The 15,666-nt window shown below is 39.3% G+C and overlaps 1 protein-coding gene across 1 annotated transcript; it reads left to right on the top strand.

The window, feature by feature from the left end:
* Positions 1-411: 411 nt before the first annotated feature.
* Positions 412-9,793, top strand: RNF32 (ring finger protein 32). Its single transcript, XM_042042805.1, is given in 9 exon segments — positions 412-672; positions 2,496-2,556; positions 2,559-2,644; positions 2,647-2,695; positions 2,698-2,760; positions 6,996-7,135; positions 9,279-9,322; positions 9,324-9,398; positions 9,598-9,793. Coding segments are annotated over 9 exon segments (975 nt in total).
* Positions 9,794-15,666: the final 5,873 nt, after the last annotated feature.

Genomic DNA, 15,666 nt, shown 5'->3' with positions numbered 1-15,666 from the left:
GGTAAGAAGCAATAAAGACGAGAGGAAATGGCCTTGAGTTGGGTCAAGGGAGGTGTAGATTGAATATGAGGAGAAACTTCTTTGCTGAAAGGGTTGTCAAGCACTGGAACAGGCTGCCCAGGGAAGTGGTGGAAAAACCACCCCTGGAAGTGTTTAAAAAAATGTTTAGATGTGGCACTTAGAGACACAGTTTAGTGGTGGATTGGCAGTGCTGGGTTAACGGCTGGACTTTTTCAAACCTAAGCAATTCTATAAATCTATAATAATCACAGGGCCTGCCTCTCATCTTACCACCTGCCAGGTTAAAAACACACATTAAAAATTGAAAAACACAGCAAAAAAAGTCTTCAAATCCAAATGCACGTGAGGGTCAAAATTAATGCTCACTAAGCTGCACAGTACCACACAGACATGGGGCTAAAGGGCAAAACAGTGCCTAGGGACAGTGGGATACAGGAAGTGTGCAGCTTCAGTGGTAGGAAAAATCAGAAAGGAACCATTCCCAGGGGCTTCCCTATGGGCAGTGACTGGGATCAAGCCAGGAGAGGCTCCATTCCACCCTCTGAGGAGAAGGGAGCAACACCTTCCACTGCCACCCTTCCCTCAGAGCCTGTGCTGTGGGGCTGGAGCTGTGCGGGGAAAAAGGACAAGAGGTTGAAAATAATCATCATGGTTGGAAAAGACCTGTAAGACCAGTGAGTCCAACTATTAACCCAGCACTGCCAGGTCCACCACAAAGCCATGTCCCCAAGTGCCACATCCACAGTTTCTTTGCAGCACAGACACAGCCCCTCTGATCATCCCATCTTGAGCTGTGACTGGCGAAGCGCAGGGCTGGCTGTGGTAGCAGAGGAACAACCACACACTGAAAAGTTCAGATCTGGGTCCCAAGTATGGGAAGGACATGGACCTGCAGGAGTGAGTCCAGAGGAGGCCACAGAGATGATGAGGTGGCTGGAGCACCTCTGCTATGGAGACAGGCTGAGAGTTGGAGCTGTTCAGCCTAGAGAAGGGAAGGCTTCAGGGAGACCTTATAGCACCTTCAAGTGCCTTAAGGGACAGCTGGAGAGGGACAATTTACAGGGGAATGGAGTGATAGGACAAGGAGAAATGGCTTCAAGCTGAAAAAGGATAGATTTAGTTAAGATATTAGGAAGAAATTATTTACTGAGAGGGTGGTGAGGCCCTGGCACAGGTTATCCAGAGAAGCTGTGGATGTCCCATCCCTGGAAGTGTTCAATGACAGGCTGGATGGGGCTCTGAGCAACCTGGTCTAGTTGAAGGTCCCCAGACATGGCAGGGCCGTAGAACAAGGTGATCTTTAAGGCCCCTTCCAAACGAAACCGTGCTGTGACTGTGAAGCAGCACAGCCCTGTATGCAATGGCTCCTGTTTTTCACAGCTGAGGGGTCTCACTCCATCCCCTGCAGCCGCCACTCTGGTACCAATCACGTCCTCCTGCTGTGCCAGTGAGGATGTTGGGATCACAGTGGAACAGCTTCAGCCCCAAAGGGGCTGCCAACATCATCCCTGCTCTGTGTATCACAGGCTTCCCTGTCTACAGCAAACTAATCTTGCAGAACAGTTCTGTGGGGTTTATTGCTACAGCCACATCTTTTCCTCAGTTCAGCCTGAAATTTGTGATTCTTGCCATTTGTTTTGAATCCATTCCCTGTATATTGCAGGCAGCCTACTGAGGGTGAAATGAGGTCAACAGGAGAGAAACAAACTTGGTGATTTATGGATCCAAAGTTAACTTCTGTGCCTGGAACAGATGTTAAGCTCTTTCCCATGGGATCCCAAGGAGAAAACAACAGGAATTGTAGGTTCCTTGGCTGCTATTGATGAGGCTGCTTCTCCTGAGAAATATTATTCAAGTTCTTTTTATATCACTGTTTGTAAAGGAACACTATTCTTGTCAAATCAGCTAAAGATTATCAATGGGACATCACAATTTTACATGGTACTATTTTCCACCTCTTAAAATAAAGGATAAGCGTGGGGAGAAACAGAGGAACAGGTAGATAAGCCCATTCCCTGTATAAAAATAATACATTCTTGTTTATATTCAGTGTTCTGGAAGGCAGAATTAGCCTTTGGGATTGTTTTTAATTATATGAAATTAAAATGTGTTCAGGCATGCCAAACTTTTATAGCTCATAATGAGTTTATTGAATATAATAATTATGGGCTCAGTAATTAAAACTCTAAAATTACTGCTATTTTATTTAATATATATAAATAATATAAATGATAAATCAAAGATTTCATTTGACTTTCTGTAAGTTAAAACTAGGATGTGTCAGAAACATCAATCCTAAATTTCATATTACAGTAATTGCATGTTAGGCTTCAACTACTGGACTTGTATGTGTACAAAAGCACTTAACAATTCAAAAAAGTGCAGAGTTTCTTTTAATTTACTACAATATGGATGGTTTAAAATCATTTATAACAATAATTATTCAAGATTGGTTGGGTTTTTTTGCTTTTTAGGGCTGCTCCTCCAAACAAGGGACGAGAGCAGTTTCTGCAGTTGCTCTACAGGATCATACAATAACAGTCATCAGCTTCAGGATCCTTTATTAACAGATTCTTCTAAGTAAAGGACAAGGAATACCAAGAACTTTTACAAATCCCATGAATAAAAGAAATAGTCAGAATAAGAGTAGCTACTGGACTAAGAAAAAAGAGCACCAAAACAAGGAAGATGCAGAAAAGGAGTATCTTCTTGACCCCAGTTCTCCACAGCTAACATTAGGTAAACCATTCTGATTTGTAATTTTTGTTTTTATTTAAAATAAACTAAAATGTGGAAGCTAAGCTTTCTGTTCAGTAAGATGATTTATTGCTAAACAGCATAATATCTTGTTTTAAAATTTGTCAAAATTCAGCAGTTTAAGCCAGTAGGTAAAAAACAGAATTGCCATCAGTAGCTTAAATGCATCTTTTCATACCTGAAATGCATTTAAAATATTATTCTTGTGACAATGAAGGCAAAAAGGTGAAAATAGTGCATCTTGATGAAGACAAATTCTTCATTAGAAGCAAGAAGTACTTTTAATGTCTATTGACTGTCATAACTTTTTTTACATTTTATTCTCAAGAAAACATCAGTGACTTTGATACTATATTTAGCTGGGGGAAGGTTCTAGCATTAAGATTTTTTTTAAGACTATTTGAAACAGTTTGGTTTATTCCTTCTTCTGTAAAAAGACATTTACTAATGCTGCATGAAATGCATTCTTCGTTAATATATACCCAGCTTTGCTCAAAGTTAAAAAGGTTTGTTTTTACAATGGTCCTGGGGCTACACCAGGGAAGAATTAACACCTGTAGCTAAATACCTTTTTCAAATTTAGAAGCAAACATGCAGCAAGATAAAAGTCACAGATGTGAGGGCTTGGAATGATGCCTGGTAGGAAAACTCACTTTCAAATAGTGTTATAAAAATATAGTTGTGGAGCAGCGACAGATACTGCTTAGAAAAACAAAGCCAGGGAGCATCTGAACAGGCCAGGAGACCAAATGTGCTTCCTGCCTCTCAGTTTCAGCCCTGTATTTCCCTTTTCTAAAGATTTCAACAGTATTTTTGCCATGAATGTCTTCTTGTGTCCATCCTTTCTGTTGCCTTGATTAGGCACTACTTAAAGAACCTTCTGGCTCCAGAATTTGCACGTTTGAGCATAATGAGCCTTCATCATCGTTAATAACTATTTTATTTATTCTTTTTCATAGAAACGCCCTTAGGCCTCCCTGAAGATCAGGTTGCCTTTGCCACAGGAACCAGTAGTCACAGTAGTCCCAGCTCCAGAGGGAACCCATTAAACCAGGGACACTCCATCCCAGCAGCTCTGCCTTTGGAATCAGCTCAAGGCTCAGAGGGAAACTTCAGATAACGAACAACAAGTGAGTGTAACCAGTGATAGGACAAAGGTAATAAGATGAGGCAATTAGCACTTTATTTACATGTTTATAGTTCTAAAGATGGGAGGGCTTTTTCTTTAGTTCATTTTGAAGAGAGGATAGCAGGGGGAAAAACAGAAGAGAGGTATTGGGGTTAACAGGAACATCAATAATGAGTGATTATGGAAGCTGAATGCTGAGGTGAAAAAATGCAGCCCAAGTGTGAGCATGTTTTCTGCTATTATTAGAAAGACCAAGAATTTTCTCTTTAAATCACGCATTGACTGAATTGTCCCACATGAATATTTGTGCAAGTGATTCAAAAGACTGTGCTGAAATATTTTTTGAAACTTCAATGGTTCCTGGGATTTACCTTATAGAATTTTCACCAATATTCTCATATTATTTCAAAATGCATGTGTCAAACTTTCTCTTCCTTAATAAGGGTGCACGGTTTAAATATTAAAACTGCAAAACAACTTTAAAAATGTAGTTTAATGCAACATTTTCTCCTTGAGTTTATGGGTAATCAAACAAAGTTTCATAGGTCTCCTATCATTCATTCTTTTCAATAGGGGCTTGATTCCTAAAATCCAGCAGTAATAATTTAAAGGCATGTAAACACTTCTATAAGGTTCATTTTAGGATAAATAACTTGGTTGTAAATGGGTGTGTCAGTAAATGGGTTGGGCTTTTAAATTCGATGCATAAGGATGAAAATTCTTGGATGTCTTGAGCTGTGATAAATGTAGGTTTTCACTGCTTGTATTTTTTCAAAGTGCTGCTTTGAGAATATCTCCATAGAGCTTTTTGCTTTGGCCAACATCCCTCCTTTTGTGTCCTCCTGCCAGTTTTCCTTCAGAAACTCTGTTGTATAAAAGCTTTCCTTCTAAACACCTGTATAACCTCTCACAAGTGTCCCATCTGGTTTGTATTATTTAGAAGTTCAATTTTGCTGCCAATCTCTTCTTGTTTGGCAGTTTAAATAATCCATTTGTGAAAGCTTTAAATAAGCATTTTCTCTTACCCCGGGGGTACACAGAAGGCTTTCCACAAAGCCATCCCATTTTCTTCCTTAAAACAGCCTCTGACCACACTGCTTGGAAAGAAACCAAGATTAGGCATTTTTTAGGTTGTGATACTCTTTCATGCTGTCATTGCTTTGCTTTCTTGTTCACTCCCCCTATACCCAGATTTTCTCATCACAGAGGCCATCCCTCGATATATTGGGCTATCAAAATGGGATAACAAAAGGGGGGGTCGATGTGAAACAAACCACATGTAGGGAAATCATTCCCCACGTTGTTCCAAAAGCATAAACTGACCCAGCTTGAAACCTCAAAGCCATCCTGTTGTTCTAAAATATGGATTCAGATTGATTTATGTTTGAAGGATGTCATGACCTCACAAGGAAGTAGGCTAGGCATATAGTTCAACTAAAGGGAAGACAGTATTCCTGATAGATCCTTTAGTACCTCTCAAAAGTTCTTTTAAAAGATCAAAGGCAGTTTGTGCAAATTTTAGATGATTAACGATATACATCTGTAGATGGATGAGCTCAGGAGGAGAATTTTTGCCTCAAAAATTAACAAATCCTGCCCTAGAATAATGAGATACTTGAGCAAGGGGATCACCAAAACCCCATGATTTGCTAGGATTCCTTTTTTCCTCATGAGAAATGAGTTTGGATGCACAAGCCGCCTGATGGGGGTTTTGAAACCTTACACAGAACAAATATGTGCTGCATAGTAATGTGAGATTTATGCAAAGATTCTGGTATGAATGAAAGAGTTTACCCTTTCCTTCCCATCTAGGACTGGAACTCTCATCTAGGGGGCATCAGCTTGCATTGTAATTATTGTATTGTATTTTTGTCCCTCTTCCTTTCTTGTTTTGTCAAACACCATTAAGGCCTCACTATGAACTCGAGTTATTAGCTTATTACACAAACCCAGGATATTTTTCCACGGATTTTGGTCAATCCAGAAAAGCAGCTTCTTCTGATCTTCAAAGATGACAAAGATCTATCCCCTGCTGTACCTATTAGCACAAGTTTTTTACTGCTGAGATACTGACACTGGACTTTATCTGCCACTTGTGGGGGCAGGTAGTAATACTCTAAGTATTTTCACTGATTCCTTCTTTAAGAAAGCAGATTTCACATGTACATGCAGCAAGGCACCTCACAGTCATTACTGGAGTTGGACACGCTCAGCTGTAACAGTGACACTATCACTGGTCTCTTGGGACCATCTCTTTGTCTCTTCATGCTCTTTATTTCTCTTTCTTATGTCACAGCCTCATCAAACTTCAGTATTTTACAGCAGCAGCCACGGTTTTTTATTATACCACTTGATTAATTTTTATTTTTAAGAATGCATAAATGCAATGCTGAGGAAAACTTCACAATTCTGAGATTTTATTTATGCTGATAATTTGAAATTATGTTGTTGTTACATTCTTTAGGTAATCCCATTTTAAGGGCTCTGAAAAGGTATCAAAATAAATTCAAATTACTCAGCAAATAAAAATGTACATTAAAAAAATCCTGTATAAATCCTGTATGTAAACAGGTTCTGATAATTACTGAATAGCTAATCCATTAATGGTTTGGGTTGAAAGGGACCTTAAAGATCATCCAGTTCCAACTCCCTGCCATGGGCAGGGACACCTACCACTATCCCAGGCTGCTCCAAGCCCTGTCCAACCTGGCCTTGAACACTTCCAGGGATGGGGCATCCACAGCTTCTCTGGGCAGCCTGTGCCAGGGCCTCACAACCTTCACAGGGAAGAATTTTTCCCAATATGTAATTCAAACCTACCCTCTTCCAGTCTGAAGCCATTCCCCCTTGTCCTGTCTCTCGTTGCCCTTGTCAGAAGCCCCTTTCCAGCTCTCTTGTAGCCCCTTTAGGTACTTAATCATAAGAAATATATTGCCTGATGGTTTTTTGTCCAATGATAGATTTATATGAAGTATTTGTATAAAGTATTCCTAAGCAAGTGCATTATCAATGAATTTCATATGAAGAAAATCCATTGTCTGTAAAGGCCAATGGGTTTTATTCAGTGATTTGTTGTTATTGTCCACAGCTCAGAAATCAGTAGTTGAGCATCCTTCCTTGACACTTCCTGCTGAAGAACGGGTCAAAAAAAAGCAGAGATACACACAGCATGGAGAATCCATACAGCCTTGTGCAATATTCAGGGAAGAATTTGCAATTCAAGCTATGGTACATAGGTAACTGAATAATTGTGTGGACTACACAATTGTATTTACTTATTTTATTTTCCTGAGGTGCTGCTGAAAGTCATCAGCTGGAGGAAGAAATAAAGGAAAGATTCTACTTTCAGACACTATTTAGATTTTAGTAAGTGGACCAACTCAGTGGCCAACTCTGATATCATTTTGAACATGACATGGCAGAGGAAGATTGGTAGTATTTGTAGTATCACTTCTGAAGTTATGACAGTAGAGAAGCCTTTTTATCTGTTCTTGCAAAGCAGGTATAGGCTATTTTCTGCTTCAAATAAACTCATGTTAGATATGATTCTGGCCTTCATTCATCAGGTAAACATTTGCTCTTTGTACAATTCAAGATATTTTTTGTCTTCTCACAAGTTTTGTTAATTGCAGTTTAGTACAACAGTTATTTCTATTTGGAAAATGAAGTAGGTGTACACCCAATGCCAGTCAGTCACTTCCTCAGGTTATCTGACGAAATGCCTCGATTTTACCTTGATGGCTTTGCTCAGTGCATGTGTGTAGCATGGGCATAAATACATCCTGTTTTATTACATTCTCTCATCTATCACCTTGAAAATATTAAGCAAAAAAAAGACAAGTGACTGATGGAAGCAAGAGCTGCTTCAGAGAGGTGATGATGGTAATTAGAAGATTATCCCAACTGCTAGCAAGTTTCTCTCCACAGTGCATTTTAGGGTAGTTTTGCTGCCTGTTCTCCCTTTAAATTTTTTTAGAAGACTTCTCCCAACCAAGTCTCTGTTGTGAATCAAAGTCTTTGAATAACCTTAGATGCAGGGCTTTTGCTTCTTTTTACATCAACATTAGCTGGAGGTGAACAACTGTCCACAGACAGGTAGGATATCTCTGGAAAGATCTGCCAATTTCTGGCTACCCTGAAAGTCTGAAGCTTGACAAGAGAGAGCAAAAGACAGCACTCATTAAAAAGGTTACTTTAGATTTGGCACAAAAAGGCAAATGCCTCTGGAATTCTTTTTGTCCTCGGTGTTTCGTTAGCTTTCCTCCCTCAAGGGAAAAAGCCACTGTATCTGAAAGCTTTCCCTCCAGCTGGCTGCTGGCCATTAATCCTCTTGTGTTTGCCAGCTCAAGAGTGCTCACTGCTTGTTCTGGGTTTCACTCCTTTCCCAGTTTTCCCTTCCTCTGAGAGCCAACTGCTTTTTTTGTCCAACTCTGTATCTTTTGTCAGGATGGAGATCATCAGCATTTGGTGGGAATTCAGGTCAGATAAAGGTGAAGTTTTCTTGAAGCCTATCAACATACTTTCTCTTTTGTTTTATTGTATGCGAGAAACGCTGCATTTGATGGGTATCACTTCTTGAAATACCATGTCTCTGTTGGGAAAGGGGAGAAAAATTAATCAGATTTCATTTTAAATGCTTGTTTTACAGTCTTTTCCTCCAGTCAGTAGCAGTTGCCATTTCTTGCTTTCTGCCACCCCATGTGTTGTTAACACAAAATTCACAGATTCAGAAACTAATTTTATTTCCACTCGAAAGATTGCAGTAATCACCAAAGGAAACTGATGACCTTTCAGGCAGTCAGAATTTTTCTTGTCAGCATTTTTTTCCTTTTCAGCTGTTAGAATGCTTTAAAGTCAGGTTTGGTTCTTGGGGTTGTTTTTTTCCTTTGAAAAAACAGGTGCTGCATTCATGTTCCCATGTAGTCCATTAAGTGAGTACATTTTTATATAACTATTCAAGTACATAATACATGAGTCTTTTAATTAAACTACCTAAGTGAATATCTTAATGAATTAAATGTAATCATCCTGAAAAGTAATTTTGATTCCAGATTTTTATGGTAAGAAATATAATTTAAAGCTATTTTATGATGAAGCACTTTATTCTTTTTTATAACCTTTTTTAAAAGCATATGGGAAAACACAGTTTGTAACTGAGCTCTACATGGGTATACTAACCTGGAATAATTTAATCCATGAAGTTTCATGTGAATATGTGGAGATTTACAAAATTCTCTTAACGCTTTAATTTTAAAAGTATGGATCTTGTGGAGTGTTCATGGATTGAAGAATTAAGTGTTTTTACATTCTGTAATCGAGCCTGTTTCATCTGTACCGAGATGAAATATATTGTAAGTAATTTTAATTCTTTTTTCGGTCATATCTGAAAACCTTTGAAAAATTTACAGGTAAAAAGTTGTCCTATGTGTAGAAAAGAGCACTATCAGACCAGAGTAATACATGATAGGGCATGCTTGGTTAAAATGAATGAGTTAGGTAAGCCTTACTTCTGCTACAGGTGCGTCACTGGACAATATTTATTTCTTAATAATGTTCCAAATGCATTAGACTTTTAGTAAGAAACTAGACAAAATGAATGCACTACAAAAGTTAGAGTTTAAAAAAATGCATTAAATTAATGTTTCATGTAAATAATTAAATTATATAAATTAGAGTTTCCTCTTCTTGAGCAGAATTGTGTCTTAGAGAATTCAAGCTTCCTGGAGGGGATACATTGTTAGAAGAGATTATAAAGACCTGAGAGACCCAGTGCCTCCTAAGGATAGAAAATTAAGAAAGCAACTATTTGACAAAAAGTTATGTTGTATTTGCTTCCTTGGTCTGTTTCCTTGGTGTGATTCAGCTTTCTTAAACCAGAATTCCTGAATATCAGCTCCCTCCCTTTTCATTTATTCCTTCTAATTCATATGAAACAGGCAGCACTGGAGTCACTCAGTTGTTTTGTCAGTCTGTTCATTCCATCCTCTTTAGAATCTAAAAGTAAGGAAAATAATTAAAATATTTAATTTTACGACCTGCATTTTGCCTAGCCCAACAATACTGGACTTCTTGTGAGGCTCTGTATCCTTTTTTTTTTTTTTGATAAATCAAAGTGATCTATTTTCCTATAAAATTAAATGAAGGGGGTACGGTAAGGGGAGAAATAAATAAATCCATAAACAATCATAACTCCTTTTGTTGTTGTTCTCTCACTGAACTGGGTACTTCCACTCCACGGCTTTGCCCCTCTCTGACTTCTGCTCAGATGCAAATCGGACTGTAATAAATTAGGGTGACCCCATACAAATAAAGCAGAGTCAAGCATTCTACAGTGACCCCGCTTTGCCTTCCAGCACACAGCTGCTGCTGCAGAGTCCTGGGCAAGCCTCAGGCTCTCCTTTGCCAGCTTCCAGTCTTCCCTCACTTTAGTCACAGCCAGCTCAGATCAGCTTTTCAGGAACAAAAGCTGCTCAGCAATAACTAAACCGTCCCTCAGGGAGTGAGAGGAGACAAGGTCCAGCCCAGGGTCACCAAGAGCCTGGTTCAGAGAGCAGAGCCACATCACCAGCTGTGTCAGTGCTGCTGGTATGTGCAGCCAGGAATATCCTCTCACCCAAGCTGCAAGCTAAAACAGTGCTAAGTTTAGACCAATACTTAAATCGTTTGGTTTGGGTTTTTTAAATAATCACTTTGGTTAAACAGAAGAGTGCTTGCAGAAAAAGGCTTATTACTGTCTGACATCATTTCTCACACGTACACAGCTGTATCCTATTGGAGAGCTTTGGAGGCATGAACCCACTCTTGCCCTATTCTGCACTTCTGTATGATAGTGACACTGTACCCTACATGTAACCTGGCAGACTGGTGACACAAAACTGGTACTGCTGTACAGTGGCAGGATGGGGAGGAAATCCTGTTCTCAGCTGCAACACTGAGACAGATTGCTGGTTGCTTTGCTGCCTTTGGAACCAATGCAAAATCCTTCCCTGTAGCAGAGAAAAAGAATATGAAGGTGACTGAAGAACACTGATGTTACACTCAAAAGTGCTCAAGCCCTTAAGTTTGGAATAAATTAATCTGTTGGCAGATTGTGACTGTCCTCAAGAAGCATGACTGGAACAGACAACAGCAATACTCAGATTTTTCTCCTGTTTGAAAGTCTGGGGAGGCAGATGGATGCTTCTTTCCCAAGAAGGCTGTCAGTTTCCCATGGGCCCAAGATACCATGCTAAGCTATGAAACAAGGTCTCAGCAACAGGAGGTTGAAGAAGGCTCCTAAATATGCTAAAAGCTGCAGCTGAATGTCGTTGGTTAAAATTTCTCTCACTGAACTTCAGATGGCTACAGCTGCAACTCACCAAGCTACCTCCCCTGGGCCAGCTTTAGGGCCTCTGTCTTTGGTGCCTGGCTGCCTACATTTCACCCCATAGTTACAAAAGCCATGGGAAGGTCTTCCTTCAACACAGCACCCACATCGAGGCCTCAGTAGTAGGAATTCATTCTCACATGTAACACTTCAGGATTTCACAGGGAACAATATGGGCACCACTTTTCCACCTTCTATTAAGAATAAATTTATAAAGTCTTCTCATAACAATTAGCTGGGTTTGAATCAATTCAGTACAAGTAATGACTAAAGGATATACACTTATTTTTCTTAGTGGCTTTCAAGTGGGAACTGTAGATGAGTTTTCCTGCTGTTCACTCTTACACTTTTAAGTGTTGGTTAATGAAAACAGTACAGAAAGTTTTCACAAGGAGCTATCCACTTCCAGACACTAAAAAGCTTTTCTAAAATAAAATTTGCTTCTCAAAATTGAACTGTGCTTTTAAAAGGTCACTCCCTAAACATCAGCATAATCAAATGGCGTCACAATAGCAAAAAAAACCCCAACTATTTTTTAATAACCCTGCCCCCTCTGGAAGGATCACAAAGGTTAAATGTCAAGTTCCATATGCTTAAATAAATATCACAAAATAAAAAAAAAGTTCTGAAATATTAGTACTATGAAAGACACATATTGCTTATTTCAGGGTGCTACAGTAGCCCTTATTATACCTGGCATTAAAATTTTTAATAATCTAGATCAAAGGAGATAAGAAAGGTCACTGAAACCAAAGTAGGCTACTTTTAGCACTCCTATACACAGAGAGCAGGGTGTTGCTTCAGCATGTTAGGTAGTGAATTTCTTTGATCCCACCTATAAATGTCACTCTATATGTCATTTAATTGTGGTATAGCCTTTTATTGGTGCAATTAAATCTTTTCTAATGCATTACATTATCTCCAGCCCTGCTAAAAATCCTGCCATTGTTTAGGAAGCGAGGTAAGTCATTGTGAAATGATGCAGTTGACTTTAGTTTCTTCCTCCCCCCTCCACATGATTTCTCCCAACGATTTTAATTTAAATCTCACCAAACAGTATAATGGTCCTGGAATTTGTTTAGTCGTTTGACTTCCTTTATCACACAGAGATGGTAAACATTCTGTTGCTAACCTGAAGTGGCTCCAAGCAGCAAAACTAGGAGGATATTAAACCAGTAAAAGCTTATCAACTGATTCATTGATATGCTGTAAATTCCAGGCTTTTCATTTTACTTTTGAGGGTTGCCATAAGTCAACACATTAGTAAGCAATTTGCTGACACTGGATCACTTAAAAAGGCTTCTCCATGGACAAAGTTCACCTCGGTGCTTTGTTTCATCGTTTCATTTTATCATAGTCTTGTGCTTCTGTACAGATGACTGATGCAGCTTTGCATACCGATGGGGGATTTCACAGAGTCACTTTATGCCACTCTGTTCAAGCTTTAGGAAGTCACAGACATAAAACATACAGGGCATGGTGTTTTCAGAAATAAATTCAATTGCTCAGTTTCACTCGTTCTAGGCTAAAAAGGGTTTTTCAGTATTATGCTTTAAAGCAGAGCAGGATTTCATATTTAAATCCTAGAACGTGCCAACAATAACAAATTACTCAAAATGCTGATATCCTTTCTGTTCACATTCATAGTTTACACTGATTTAGAAAAATTTCTGGGCTAAATTTCAGTTAGGCTTTTTTTTCTTCCCAACCTTAGACTTTATTTACTGATTGATGGATACGAGTTGGGTCAGGTCATACTACAGAAAATCCAGGAGCAGCTCAAAGCAGATAGTATCTTAGCAGTAGAGGAACTTCATAGATCGCTGTCTTATGCAGGAGAAGAGTTTTCCTCTTTATTTTTACAGTTCCAGCTCAAGGAGGCTCACTTGCTTACAAAACCAGGTCAGGTCTGGTCAAGTCTGATACCACTATAAATGAAGACCAAGCATAACTCAGGGCCAGAAGTGTTTTCAAATGGATCAATAGGTACTTGATGGTGAACAGAAACCACAAATTATGGAAGAGTTGGGTGTCATCTCACCTTGTTCCTCCTGAAGCCAGCTTTTAATATGAAATCAGTAAGGGCAGTTAAAATTGCAATGTAGAGATTCAGTTCTAGAACCCAGCTAACAACAGTTAGGTACAACTTACTATGGCTGTTATTGATTAAATACATAATCACATTAAAATATTAAAGACAGAAGCAGCACTTCATGAGTCATTCAGAGAGCACACGGTGTCACCGATCAGGATTGTCTGAAGACCACAAAGTAAATATTGGAGGAGGCCTGTGGTGGGACTCTTGTTTATTTGTTTTTTGTTTTACACATACCACTGAAGGTCACCGTGAACGCCTGTGTGGGAGAGACTGGGATGTTTCTTGACTGAGCAGTGATGAGGGGAGGCACCAGGTTCCCCACCTGCTCTTTGCTACACAGAATTCCCTCACAGAGTACAGGAGGGGCTGCTGCTTTTCCCATCACTTTGGAATTTAAATACATACACAATACAAGGGCTCTCAGGGAACTTCTTTCTGTTATGTTAAATTACTAAATCAGCATTTACTAACAAGGAAACTAATCCAATTTCTACTGACAAATGGATACAGCCTTTCAATATCCTGTTGTGTTAGGGATCATTTGGGAGCAAAGTAAGTCATAACAGTTCTCAGCAGTGAATCAGACCATAGAATAAAAAGAATACATGAGATCTTGTTAGCAGCAAATTTAGGAAATTCAAGTTTATATGAATTCTTAGTGAGTTTTCCACATCATCTCTGTGAGATTTTTGTGGGATTTGGGCTCTTGATTTCTCTGGGTCTAAAAAAGTTCAATTTAAATATTCTGATATATGCTAGGAAGGGTCACTTTTGCAGTTGGAAGGGAGCACGTGTGCTGGTAGAGAAAAGCTACCAAAAGTGAAATGAAACAATAGGAAAGTGTTCAGGTGCCATGAGGCTGTCTGACCTTGAGCTCAACCCTTCTGCCACCTCACCTCTCACTTCCCAAGACACACTCCCTGAAAAAATGGCTCCTTCTTTTCCTATCAGATTTTCACTCACAGGAAATGCAGAGAGAAAGGCTCATGTTGCCTGGTCATGGTACAGCTGTCAAAACACCCCTTAGAAGTGCTGCAAGCATTTATGGGCAGAGACACACAGACAAGTCTAAGACTTGTGCAAGTCTTTGCAGAGCTTTCAGACACTGGGATGCATCAGGAGGAAGTGGCCACAGTGAGCTGGGATTGCATTCAAGATTATTAAATTCAAGAAAAGCAATCATTTTAGGTATTTATTTTGTTGAGCCCATGTGGGAGCATCTTCAGATATGAAGATGAGATTGCCCAGGCCTACATGCAGAAACATATTTAAGGCAGTAAAAAGGCATAAAAATATATTCTGAGGACAACACCTGAGATGCCTCTTCTGTCACTGTCTGTCAAAAAAAAAAAAACAACCCAAAACAACCAACCAAACCAAAAACAAAGTACTGAAGACGATGTAGTGCCACAGCTCAGGCTTGGAGGTTTCTGCCATCCACTTGAGCTCTGCATTTCCAAAAATATATGAGCATCCCCACAGACAGCAAAAAGGATGATGAGAGACCTCCATATAACCATTGAGGGAATTGGGGGTCACCTCATATCAAAAATAAAGGGAAATGTAACCTTTCAGGTGTGGAAAAAGCTGGTGCAAGCAGAATGGCTTGTTTGACTATGGACGTTTGGGAACAAAATTAAAGTTTAAAGCATGGGAAGGGCCCTTTACATTTGACATTTATGAAATCTTGGACAATTAAACACTGGAATATAATGCCTAAAGACAGCACAGCAATCACATCACAGATAGCCCCTGCCAGGCTGGTTAAATACCAGGAATAGCACAGCTATGTTTGATCCTGTGCAGCTGGATGGATCAGACATCTCCAGGTCCCTTCCAGCCATGTGATTCTTGAACTTTAAAAACAGCCTAAACTCTCCTGTGAAACGGAATTTAAAGTCTGAAGCTGTTTAAGTTACAGACGCCTTTGGAAGAAACATGGTGGTCAGGGGTTTAAGATATAAAAATTGCCCTTCAGTCAAACTATTAAGGGATTGAAAATTACTTACAAATTACATAATGAGCATACTCTGCTATAAACAATCCCCACTGGCCTAAAGCAGAGGGTTCAAATTAACTGCACACCTGTCTTAAAACACAGAGCTGTGATGCCTCTGAATGTGCAGGAATCTCCATCATATTCCCTACCTCAGCTATTTTAGAAATGCAGCCATTTGAGAACCTCAAAAGCAGGTTAAATTGGGAGGAGGAAGGAAGAAGAGAGGAAGAAGAGAGAGGAACACAACTATTCATACCAACTATTGACATGATAATTTAGAATGATACAGATTCTTA

This window comes from Corvus kubaryi, unplaced genomic scaffold (genome assembly GCF_017639235.1).
Source record: "Corvus kubaryi isolate FWS band 111438036 unplaced genomic scaffold, C.kubaryi_AGA036_p1.0 37398, whole genome shotgun sequence".
In the NCBI taxonomy this organism is placed as follows: Eukaryota; Metazoa; Chordata; class Aves; order Passeriformes; family Corvidae; genus Corvus; species Corvus kubaryi.
Note: the sequence above shows the minus strand (reverse complement) of the source record. Positions and strands in the feature narration are given on the sequence as shown.